The 13337-nt window shown below is 45.2% G+C and overlaps 1 protein-coding gene across 1 annotated transcript in view; it reads left to right on the top strand.

Moving 5' to 3' along the window:
• Positions 1-2938: 2938 nt before the first annotated feature.
• smad3b (SMAD family member 3b) overlaps positions 2939-13337 on the top strand; it is a 90562-nt gene continuing 80163 nt past the window's right edge. The window contains exon 1 of the mRNA XM_052040301.1: positions 2939-3584. Coding sequence (XP_051896261.1) covers positions 3379-3584 — 206 coding nt within the window. The 5' untranslated portion in view covers positions 2939-3378. The remainder of the gene's footprint in view (positions 3585-13337) is intronic.

A 13337-nucleotide genomic window follows, 5' to 3' on the forward strand; every position in this document is an offset into this window, starting at 1 on the left:
ATGCTCCAGGGAAAACAGTCCCAGCCTATACAGCCTCTCCTTATAACTCAAGCCCTCCAGTCCTGGCAAGATCCTCGTGAATCTTTTCTACACCCTTTCCAACTTATTCATATCCTTCCTTTCGCTGCTTCCAACCAGAACTGCACACAGTACTCCCTGTAGTTTCACTGATGTCTTGTACTCAATGACCTGACCGATGAAGGCAAGTGTGCCAAAAGCCTTTCTCGCCCCTCTCTCTACCTGTGTCGCCACTTTCAGATAACTATGTACTTGTACCCCTAAGGTTCTACAGCACTCTCCAGGCCCTGTCATTTACTGTGAAAGTCCTGCTCTGGTTTAACCTCCCTAAATGCAACACGTCACACTTGTCCGTGTTAAATTCCATCCGCCAATCCTTGCTCCACTTTCCCAGTTGAACTAGATCCTGTTGTGATCTTTAGACAACCTTCTTCACTGTCCACCACACCACCAATTTTGGTGTCCTTCGCAAACTTACCAACCACGGCAACTACATTTTCATCCAAATCATTCATATAGATGATGAACAACAGGGGACCCAGCACCGATCGCTGTGGCACACCACTGGTCACAGGCTTCCAATCTGAAAAACAACCTTCTGCTACCACCCCCTGACTCCTACTACCAAGCCAATTTTGTATACAATTGGCTAGCTCACCCTGGATCCCATGTGATGGAACCTTCCGGACCAGCCTACCATGCAGAACCTTGTCAAAGGCCTTGCTAAAGCCCCAGCCATGATGAAGGAATGATGAGATATTTGGAGTCATAGAGGTGTAGAGTCATACAGAATAGAAACAGGTCCCTTCAGCCCAATAAGACCATGTGAAATATCAAGCACCAGTTAAACTAATCCTACAGTAATCTCACTTTATTCTCTCCACTTTTCCATCAATCCCTCCGGATTCTACCACTCACCTACACAACTGGGAAAATTTACAGTGACCAATTAATCTACCGATCTGCACGTGTTTGGGATGTGGGAAGAAACCAGAGCACTTGCGTGGAGAACATGCAAACTCCACACAGACAGCACTGGAGGTTAGGATTGAACCCGGGTCACTGGAGTTGTGAGGAAGCGGCACTACCTGCTGTGCTAGTAGCTGCCAAGTCAGATGGTGAGTGACTGGAGGGGTCGTGCCAGGGGTGGTGTTCCCATCCGCCTGCTGCCCTCGTGTCTCTGGATGGTAGAGGTGCTGATGGAGTGAACTGTGCAAGCGGCTGCAGTGCGTTTTGGAGATTGCTCACACTGCAGCAATGGTGCACTGCTGGCGGAGCAAGCAGGTGTTTAAGGTAGGGGACGAGATGCTTTGTGCTGGATGGTGCTGAGCTCCTGAGAGCTGTTGGGACTGCACTCATCTGGGCAAGTGGATAGTATTCTATCGCACCCCTTATATGTCCGCTTGGAGACATTAACTAGCCAATTAGAAAAGGGGTAGGCCATTCAGCCCCTTGTCCATGTTCTACCAGTCAATAAGATCACGGGTGATATTTTACCTCAGCACTTGCACTAATCCCAGATCCCTAATTCTCCAAGATGGGCTGAAGGGCCTGTTTCTGTGCTGTATTACTCCATGACTCTATGTTAACTGGGCCCCAACTTGGGGCTCAAACCCACAATAGAACATAGAACAGTACAGCACAGGAACAGGCCCTTTGGCCCACAGAATTGTGCCAACTAAATAAACTAGTAATTAAACGCTTAACTAAACTAATCCCTTCTGTGTCCATATCCCTCCATTCCTCGCACAATCATGTGTCTATCGAAGAGCCTCTTAAACGCCTCTATCGTATCTGCCTCCACCACCACCGCTGGCAGCACATTCCAGGCACCCACCGCTCTCTGTGTAAAAAAGCTTGCCCAGCTCAATCTCTTCTCCAGTTGCGAGAAAGCCACAAAATAAATCCAACTGGCAGGATCTTTATTCAACACATGGATCTGGAAAATGATATCAACACAGAAGATTAACAAAGTATAAGGTATCTTCATTAGTCACATGTACATCAAAACACACAGTGAAATGCACCTTTTGCGTAGAGTGTTCTGGGGGCAGCCCGCAAGTGTCACCACGCTTCTGGCGCCAACATAGCATGCCCACAACTTCCTAACCTGTACGTCTTTGGAATGTGGGAGGAAACCGGAGCACCCGGAGGAAACCCACGCAGTCACGGGGGAGAACGTACAAACTCCCTACAGACAGTGGCGGGAATGGAACCTGGGGCGCTGGCGCTGTAAAGTGTTACGCTAACCACTACACTACCGTCTGGATCACAGGATAAAAGGTGGAAAATGTTGGAAATATTCGACAGGTTAGGTCAGGATTAGCTTTTCAGGTCAATGACCTTTCAACAGAACTGGGAAAAACTGTAACACTTTATTCTGCATTCTGTTATTGTTTTACCTTGTATTACCTCAATGCACTGATGTGATGAAATGATCTGTATGGAGGGTATGCATGACAAGTTTTTCACTGTTACCCCGGTACAAGTGACAATAATGAACCAATTTACCATTTTATTTTAATTTACCAAAAGTCAGCGGTAGGCAGGTTTCAAAATGGAGGGGAGTGGGTGAAGGGAGATCTGCGAGACCGGGGGAGGATAAATTATATAATGTGAGTCAAAGGGAGCAAAACTAAAATAACTTCAACATGCTCGTTGCTTTAATGAGCTGCGATAAACTACAGGGCAGTTATTGATCTCAGATGAGTGTCTGTTTCTAGGTAGAGCTGGAAGTGAAGAAGTTAACTGATCTTTCGGCCGATGTGCCAAGATTGAAAGAATTTGTAACTTTGGATTAGTTGAATACGGCAGTTCCCTTTCACGGGCTTCTCACTGATTGGCGCTGGCTCAGGAGGGAGGGTTGAGTCTGGGCTATGACACTCACAACACTCTCTACACTTTAGTCTCCTGTGTAAGTCCCTGTTGTAAAATCATTTGCATTAGACACAGACTCCAATTTGACCTGAGTGGTCGGCGCACCACAATAAACCCCCTGGAGTGGGAGGGCGGATTAATTTTAACAGCAGAGCAAGGAAAAGGAACGAAACAACAGTTTGGTAAATAGATCTATTTTTTTGTTGCTGGCAGATAAAAGCCTAAGGCTAAAGAGACGATAGATCCGAGTCTCTCCCTTCACGTGGATTGCAAAGAAGGCAGCGGCACTCTATTGAGAGGGCGGAGGGTTACCGAAGTTTCAGCTCGGCAGGAGGGGTGTGCAGAGGCCGCCTGGTCCGCAGTGAAATTGACGAGGAGAAAAGTTTGGTGAAACTTTAAGTTTGGGGTCGCGTCCTGTCCCGGACGGTGCTCGTCTCCCTGCTTCTGTCTGAAGACGGATTAGAGAAGATCGGCTCCTTGAAAATGTCTTCGATCTTGCCTTTCACGCCCCCGATTGTCAAGCGCCTGCTGGGCTGGAAGAAGGGAGAACAAAACGGGCAGGAGGAGAAATGGTGCGAAAAAGCGGTGAAAAGTTTGGTGAAAAAACTCAAAAAGACCGGCCAGTTGGACGAGTTGGAAAAGGCAATTACAACCCAGAGTATTAACACCAAGTGCATAACCATCCCCAGGTAACGCAATGTGTTTTAAGAGACTTGGGGTCATTTTTTTAAAAGATTAATTAAGAAGCGGATTCTAATTGATATTGTGCAATTTTCTATTTTTGAATTCCACTTTTTTTTGCACCCAAGATTTGATGTGTGTCGAGGCTGTGGTGGAGGGATGTCCATCTGTAGTCAGCATGAGTTTGCTGTGTCTCTGAGAATGTCTTTTCCCGGCATCTTGTGTCGAGGACATCAGGCGATTGCAGTTATAAAGTCTTTCTTGAAAATGAATATCATAACCCACAAACAACAGTACATAAACTAAAGTGGGCAGTCGACCGAGCAGAAGTAGCAGGTGACTTGTTTCCGGTTGGTAGGTCGCTGTCTGGGGGTGTGGGGAGAGCATTCCCTGAGTTATTTTTGATACATCATTTGGGGGGAGGTCTAGTTTGACTGAAATATTAGGCACCTTTTTGGGGCCAAGCTTGATTTACCTACTGGAAGACAGTGTCGCTGTTCTGTTCAGCAACAAATGTTTAAAAAAAATTTAAATTAAATTTAAAAAAAGGTTTGGTAAAGGAACATTTTAAAGAGTATTAAATAGTGGCCAAATCTTTGTTGAGTGAGATTACACTAGATGGAGAGGAGTTTTGTGTTATGGACCCCTCAGCTGACTATGGATCCTGCAGGGATTGTGGAGCCCAGCTGATGTATTGTGCTTCAATATATTACAAGCACATTTCTCTCTTTCGTGCAGTCAAGATGCACAGGCTCACATAACTTGTTCAGGCTATTTGGCCCAATGCAGTCTCTGCTGTTCATGCTGCACTTGAGACTGTGCATTAACATATATTAGTGCAAGTCTCTATTCCCTAGGCCGGAACACAGTCAACATCGGACTCTATTCCACTGGTAATATTGAGAAACGGTCACAGATCTCTTGGCCCTGCCTGGGTTTAATGACAGTGGCCTAGTCTTGAGGCAATTTGCAAATCATTTGGGTTTAAGTGTATAGCTGGTTCAGCTTTATCCTGAAGGTGGAGTTAATGGTGCCGTGCGGGCAAGAGTCCTGAATCAGGACCCAGCCTCCTACATAAGACCAGCCATATGGCCTCTCAAGCCTGCTTTACCATTTGATAAGATCAGGGCTGATCTGATCTTGGCCTCGGCTCCACTTTCCTGTTTGTTTCTGTAATCCTGGACTCCCTCAGACTGTCTGGGCTTTGAATATATGCACTGATTTTTGGCCTCCACAGCTCCATGGGGGACTGAATTATCATAGTCAGACTGGCACCTTGGCAGATTGTGGCTATCCTTCGATTAGGAGTTACAAACTTGGACTAGCCAAAACTAGGGTTAACTTGATGTAAATGCTAAAGTGCTCTTTTGTGTGTGAGAGAGAGAGGAGAGGACCATTATTCAATGTTGCGACTTTGAGTGTTTCTGTGGAGCCTTGCAATTTTCATTTTGTACGTTTTGCTATGGCTATCACACTGTGCCTTGTTCATGATTAGTGTTGGGAGAGTGTGCCATGGAATCATTTCGAATTGACTGAACAGGTTGACTCTGTTACTCTATAAATAGTCGTGCTTGATCCTGAAGATTTTTTTGTTATCTTCAGTACATCTTGCATTGCTTCTCAAAAATGGTTTTAACATTACTCCAGATACTGTTGGGATTTGTTTTAGGGGTCTGTTGAGCCTTTAAGTCAGATCAGATCGGGTGCAATGTGGGGAAAATGAGCTTAAATTTTCATCCTCGCTGATGCCAGTGAGGGCAGATGTCACCTGTAGACACCCTTCCCAAAGGGTCATCTGTGGAGTCATGAGTGTCAGTCAACTGAATTTGGACAGTTGTTGCAGTAACCACCTTTAAAGCCCAAGTTGTCAGAACCCTTTCTAAACTCTGTCTGTTGGATGGTTTCCTAGTGTAACTCCATGAAGTGCTGTGGGCGTTTGTTTTGTTAAAGGCAGTAACACAAAAGAAAGTGGTGATTGTGACTGTTTCAGGAACAACTCCAAGGATGGTGTTACTGGCCACTTCCCTGTCCCGTTTACTTCCAAGGTTCAATAATTTTTTGGGGGGGGTTAAATAGTAGATGATTGAGGATTGTTTGTGAATTTGAAAGGGGAGGGTTGTTTGGAGTTGGTCTCAATTTTGGCATTTCTATATCTTTATAATGATTAATTTCTAGTTATGTATTGGGGTGGGGTAGAGTATGAACAGGAAGTGTGCAAGCAATAGTGTAAGGTCTGAAGGATCACTCTCTCCACTGGTGGAAGAGGGCAGGAGACTGGGCAGTTAGCACATTGATAACAGGCTGTGCGTGAGCTTAATTCTGTCAGTTTTTGGAGGGGCGCAAGTCCTTCACGTTATGGGGTGAATTTGTGTGAGCATTCTAAATCTTGTTATCCTTTTGCTTTATAATGTCTGGGGACTTAAGGAAGCAAAGACACATTCCTGCCCACGATTCCCATTTAACATTGCCCTTTTACCAGGGTGTTCACTCTATATGTTGCAGCGGCTGAGTTGTCACAATCCACTGTAGAATTGTAGCCTTACAATGGGAATAATTTCACCATAACCTTCTACATGTTATGATTCACAAATTAAGTTGAAGGTATAAAGCCCATCAGTGATGAGCTTCCTAGCACTCAACATCTCTAGAATGTTTTCATAACAGTTCCATTTGTAGTTAAGATTTGTTGGAACTCAGTGTGCCTTTCTTATTAAATTACACCCTATCCTGGCTTGGAAAAATGTTACTGTTCCTTTATCCTTTTTGGGTCTACATCCTGGAACTTCCTTCCCAACAGCAATGTGGGAGCACCTTCCCCAGAAGGACTGCAAGGTGACTTGCCGTCACCTTCTTGGGCAGTTGAGGATGGGCAATGAACGCTGGCTGTCAGCAGCAACTCCCACCTTGCATAAATTAAGCAAAATAAAACTAGGCATTGCGGCTGCCTTCCTGGTTTATCTGTTGCTTATCCAGAAGCTCTGCCTCTATGCAAAACTGATCTAGTCAATTATACAATGGAGACTGGGAACTGAATTCAATTTCTGCTCCCTTGCTCTCTGTGCTCTATACTACAGGCCAGATTTGAAGACCACTATAATGCAGCAGCAACTGGTTGGTCAGTGGTCTTGGGTGGTTGTTGGTGCAGATGCCCCTTGCCCCAGATATGACAGAGATTGCACTTCTCACATTGGCCTTATTGTTCCCCTGACAACCTGTAGAACCGGACTGGAAGCAGATGATCCTGTGCCAAATGTAACAGCAATGACTCTGCACTCTGTTCCTGGAGGTGCACCCCGAGGGATTGGTAGCAGCCACCACCTTGCAAAGTGTGCTGGGTTGGAAGGATTGGCCATGATGGAAGCTGGGCCTGTGTTGGGTTTGTGGTAGATGCTGGCTGATGTAAGGGAAAATAACAGCGTTTCCATCACACCTTTTCATACCAAAGACATTGCAAAGTCTCCTACAGCCAACATGCACACAGTTGCACAAGCTGAATTTTTGTGCTGTAGGGAACCATGTATCACGATCCAAATTTCCATCGCAACAAGTGTCGGTGTCGCCGGAGGTTTGCTGTGTGCAAACTGATGGCCTCGTTTTGAGACTGATGATAAGAGCTTGGTGACATCCTGAGATTGTGAAAGAAATGTTGCTGTTTTTCCCTCAAGCTGCCACATACAGCAGTGTAATAAATGATCGTGCAGTTGATGTTAGTTGAAGGGTAAATACTGCCCAGGACACCAGGGAGAACTTCACTGCTCTCTGAAATTGTGCCTTGGGATTTTCTGCATCTACCTGAGAAGGCAGACACAGCCTCAGTTTAACATTCCATCTGCTCTGGTATTGTAGCACTGAGCCTGAGAGATCTGGTTTGCATTTGCCAGCTTTAGTTTGAGTCTCCTCTGAGGTGGAGGCTGTTCTTATAGCCTGAGCCCTGTGTCACACATCACTGATGGTGTTTGCAATGGGTAGTCAATGGTCAGGAACACGCCTGGCACACTGTGGTGGGCTGTTTCCCTCGAACCCTCCTCTATCAATTAGCAATAGCCGCTGTGTTTTTCAGGAAACCTATCTGATGAATAGAGGAAGTGATTTCCACATCAATATTGCAGGTTTAACAACCTTCCTGCACTCAGTATTAACAAATTCTCAATGATTTTGCGGTTTCCAGTTACATCCCCCTCCCTTGTCCCATTCCCAACATACTGTTTCTCCTTCCTTCCGTCCTATCACACACCTTCCCTTCATTCCTCTCCTCTTTTTTTCTCCCCCTCCGCCCCCCCTTATATTTTAAGGCTGGTTTAATCTTGAGCTTTTTTCAGTGAAGAACATTGAGCAGAAATATTAAGTGTTTCTCTCTGCATGGATGCTCTCTGACCCGCTGGGTGTTTCCAGTATTCGCTGTGTTTTGTTTTTATGGAAGTGATTTCTATTGTCCAAAATGTTCTTTTCAAGGAAATATTATCAGTTAGGTTGCTAAATTTAACAATGCCTGATTGTGTTTGTGGTTACATTCGTACTAAACCATAGCAGCCCTGCAGCAATCACACCTCGTCATGTAGCTTCAACTTCTGAGCTCTTGGGCCTTTGCAGTGTGTGGAGCTATTTTTGTAGTGATACCACTGGCATCCTCTTCTTGATTGGAATGGTACTGACTGTCATACTGAGAGACCTCTGAAGAATTTTGTGTTACACCATACCGCCTCCTCGCAGCTACCATCGGGCAGGAGGTACAGAAGCCTGAAGTCCCACACCACCAGGTTCAAGAACGGCTATTTCCCTTCAACCATGAGGTTCTTGAACCAACCAGCACAACCCTAATCACTAGAGTTTAGCAACACTATGAGCACTTTGATCACTTTGCACTCAAATGGACTTTTATTTTGTTTTAATTGTGCTTTTTTTTTGTAAAAACTGTATAATTTATGTTTTTCTTGTGAATGCTGCTTACGTGATGCTATGTGCCTGTGATGCTGCTGCAAGTAAGTTTTTCATTGCACCTGTGCACACGTGGACTTGTCCATATGACAATAAACTTGACTTTGATGATGTTGTGATTGAAATGAGCAGGATGAACAGATAGGATTGTGGCCAACCCAATACAGAGCTCAACCACTTCTGGAGATGGTTAGACCATCCAGGACTTTCAGATCCTTGTAATTGTTAATGTATCAGTTGTGGTAACATTTGCTGATTTTTTTTTTATATGACCCTTTTGATTTTTATTTCAATTCATTATCAGGATGTGTGTGCTGCTGACGAGGGTCCACTTATTGTCCATCCCTAATTGTTCTTGAAGGTGGTGGTGAGCATTTATTGTATCAACTGCTGTCTACATTGTGAAGTTGTCCCAGGGTGCTAGTGGAGAGGGATTCCAGGATTTAGACCCAGAGGCGATGGTGGACTGGTTTTATTTCCAAATTGATTTGGAGGAGGACCTGGTGGTGGTGCTATTCCCATGTACCTGTTGTCCATGTCCTCCTGGTTGGGTGAGACCCTGCCACACATCTGTTCCGGTGGAGAAAAGATCATCTGTTGGGTGATTTCCTCCACTGGGTTCCTCCCTGTGCTTTATGCTAAAAGGAGCAGCTTTTATTGACTGAGGCAAGAAGTTGCAAAGATGGCCCAAAGCAGATGTGGCACAGTCTAGCAGTGCAAACCTGTTGCAGGTAGTGTGATACTTTCACCCTCGGTCCCCAGATTGTGGTTTAGAACTCGGTGTGAATTCTTGACAGCATCTTTGAGGTTGGCATTCCACTGAGGTAGAGTCATGCACAAAACCCACAGCTAGAATCGTCCATTCACGCTTATGCACCACACAGACCTCCTCCACTCCTCGTCTCGCTCCCTCCGCACTTTCTTCTATCCCTTTCTCCCTCGTGTGTTTATCCAGCTTCCCCTTAAATCATCCGTTCCATCTTTTAACCCAGTTCTGATGAAGGGTGCTGGACCTGAAATGTTAACCATTTCTCTTTCCACAGATGCTGCCTGACCTGCTGAGTGTTTTCAGCATTTACTATTTGTATTTCAGATTTCCAACATCTGCAGATTATTTTTCCCCATTCCATATTGGAGTGAGTTACACATTCCCACTGCTCTGGATAAAATGGATCCTCCTGAATTCTGTAGTAGATGCATTCGTGACTATCCAGTATTTATGGCTGTTAATGTTACATCATCACCCTTGAGGTTTCTTGGTCAAAGACTTAAAGTGAAATTTGATGGTTCATTTGAACGTAATCATGCCATAGCACACTCTGAAGAAGAACAGGCCTCTTTCTTGATGTCCTGACCAATTGCTTTTCCTCAAGCAACACTTACAGTGACAGATTCATGGCTTTCTTTGGATGTAGGTGCAATGTTTCTGGCACAGGCGGGCTGCTGTGTTTGTCCATTAGTACAGCACCTCCTCGATACTGCACAAAGGTTTGCATGGAGTGGGCTTCAAAGCTAGCACTTGTGTCTCAAGAGGCGAAGTTTGCTGCAAAGGAGCCAAGTTGACTTGGTTAGTAGCGATTAATCAAGATTTTAGTCCAGTCCAGATCGGTTTGGAATTGTGTTCTGCCATCAGTACTCATGGGTAAATGGGGCAACACGTATTGTGTAGACTTAATCCAACAAAGGTGTACTTACTGCTGTGCTAGGGTCAAGAAAACAAGACAATAGGAGCAGGAGTAGGTTACTCAGCCCCTCAAGCCTGCCCCGCCATTCAATGATCGTGGCTGATCTACCCCAGACCTCATCTCCTCTTCTGGGCCAGTTCCCCATTGTCCTCAATTATCCAGTGATCTAGCGTCCACAACCCTTTGGGGTAGAGAATTCTGGAGTTTTGCCACCCTCTACCTGAGAGGGCTGTATTATCAGGGGTATGTAAAGAAGAAATGAACCCTCTGGATTTGCCTGAGCTGGTGACCAAGGAGTGAAGTGAAAGTGAGCAAGTATCGGCTTTGTGGTGGGAGGAGAGGGCAATGGCTTCAGTCTTTCCCAAGGCTAACGAAAGGAAACTAACTTTCCCAGGTCACTATGACGGAAGTTCATAAACCTCTGCGGTGAGGCCGTCAGAGTACTTGGGTAACCCTGTAGTGAGTAGCAGGGCTTCACCCTTGTGTTGCACAGCTCAAAGCTCTTGACCAGTCACCAGGTAGGGCAGTGGGTAGTACAGCTGCCTCAGAGCTCCGGGGACCTGTGTCTGACCACGGATGCTGTCTGTGTGGAGTCTTCACATTCTCCCTGTGACCATGTTGGTTTCTCCCACATCCCAAAGATGTGCTGGTAGGTCATTTGGCTTCTGTAAATAAACCCTAGCATGTCAGGTAATGGTAGGATGAATCAATGGGCAGGAATGGGAGAGAATGTTACAAAGAAATAGAGAGAAGAGGAAGGAATTGCTCTCCTGGGAGCCCGCATGGCTCCAATGGGATGAATATGTTATTTTTGAATGTGTTATCAGCTGAGTTCCTCCAGCAGATTGTTTGTTGCTCCAGATTGCTGCATCTGCAGTCTCTTGTTTCTCCAATGTTATTATTGCAGTGAGAGAGAACCCTAGTCCATGCATTGTGTAGTACCTTTGGAAAAAGTAGTCAAGTGTTACAGATTACTTAAGAGAGCCACAATGGGCTGGATGCAAAGCTCAAAGAGAATCCATTGGAACTGTGGCACTTGTGGAGTAAGTATCTCTGGCTGTATCTGTTATTCATTTGGGACCTGGTTGTATTGTTGGTCAACCCTAATTCTCCTTTGAGAAATTGCTCCATTACTTCAAACACTACAGAGTTCCTCCCACAGAGCTGTTGTGTAGAGAGATCCAGGATGTAGATCCGGTGACGGTGAATCAATGGCAATATTCTTCCAAGTCGGGATGGTGTTTTATTTTGGATTTCCAGCAACTGCAGTTTTTCTGAAAATGTGCTTTCTTCATTCATTGGGTGGATGTCACTCATGCCCTTGTGTAATGCCTTCGATACGAACTGTCACAAGCAGAGGGTAGACACAATGGTGCATCCAGTAGAGCTGCTGCCTCTCAGCTCCAGAGCCTGGGATCAATCCTGACTTCTGGCGCTGTCTTTGTGGAGGTTGCAAGTTCTCCCTGTGACTGTGTGGGTTTGCCCTGAGTGCTCCAGTTTCCTCCTGCGTCCTGAAGACGTGCAGGTCAGTAGATTACTTGGATGCTGTAAATTACTCCTGGATATGTAGGTGAGTGGTAGAATCGTGGGGGAGCTGATGGGAATAAGGGAACAATAGGTTACAGGAAAATTAGTGGGACAATGGGATTGGCCTGTGATCCAGAATAAATCCGAAAGTGTCTCCTCCTATAGGACAGCACAGGAACAGGCCCTTTGGCCCACGATGTTGGGCCAAACTAATTAAACAAGTAATTAAATGCTGAACTAAACTAATCCCTTCTGCCTACACAATGTCCATATCCTTCCATTCTCTGCACATTCATGTGCCTAGCTAAGAGCCTCTTAAACACCTCTTATTGTATCTGCCTCCACCACCACCCCTGGCAGGACATTCTGGGCACCCACCGCTCTCTGTGTACTTGCCCTGCACATCTCCTTTGAACTTGCCCACTTTCACCTTAAATTTAAAAAAAAATTTTTTTTTTAAAGTTTTATTTACAGCGTGGTAACAGGCCCTTCCGGCCCAACGAGTCTGCATTGCCCATTTTTTAAACCCAAATTAACCTACCCGTACGTCTTTGGAATGTGGGAGGAAACCCATGCAGACATGGGGAGAACGTACAAACTCCTTACAGACAGCGACGGGAATCGAACCCTGATTGCTGACGCTGTAATAGCGTCGAGCTAACCGCTACGCTACCGTGCCGCCCTCTATGAATGCCCTCTATGTTATGTGTCTCACGAACATGAAAGCAGCTTTGCAAAATAGTGTAAAAGCAATAGTCGGGAGAGATGAACAAGTATCTGATTGTTTTGAGGTTGGATGGAGCAAATGAGGTGTGGATTCAATGAGCGAATGGTCAATCCAGGGTGTCGTGGGCTCCTTTTGAAGGGTACAACCAGTATCACCCTCCTGTGAACAGGTGTTTGGCGCTGATCTTGGACTTGTGGACTCGGAGCCAAGTGAGGAAAGTAGAAGGTAGCTGAAGATAATTTATTATCAGCATTGAATCTCATTGGTTTTATTTCGGGGTGAGAAAGGAAATAGAATCAATTATTTGTCCCATTGTGAGCAGAGTCTAGCTGTGTTGCTAATGAAGGCACTGAACTAAAAAGTTAAGGCCTCCAGAATAGGGAGGTCCCCAGCGAGATCCTCATTTTGTGTTAAGGTGACTGGCATCAAAAGAGATCGAGAGTGTTCTAGGCAGTTAACACCGTTAGATAATGGAAAGGAAGTGTTAATAGCCACAAATTCCAATTCTGCTTGCTATGCATTGAGTTCCAGTTGAAAGTGTTCTTGTGTGGATGTCGAGTAAGAATGCAAATCAGCTGGGCTGCATGTTACAAATGATTGGTGTGTTGACACTCTCTCCATTTCAGAACCTGGTACTAAAACCTCTTTTTTTATATATATCAAGTTATCTGTCACCTGCCCTGTTGTCGTCTTGTGTAACTTGGCATCAGATTTTAATTGGTTATGTCGTAAGGCATCATGGTATGTTTTCTTATGTTAATGAGAAGTTGCTGTGATTTGGCTGCTTTAGCTGTCCCACAAGCCAATTTGCAATGGTGAGAATTGGAATTGCCCTCAACCTGATAATGAACAGCAGCCTAGAAAGTCTTATTGTATAATTAGGTTTT

This window comes from Pristis pectinata, chromosome 28, assembly GCF_009764475.1.
Source record: "Pristis pectinata isolate sPriPec2 chromosome 28, sPriPec2.1.pri, whole genome shotgun sequence".
Taxonomy (NCBI): Eukaryota; Metazoa; Chordata; class Chondrichthyes; order Rhinopristiformes; family Pristidae; genus Pristis; species Pristis pectinata.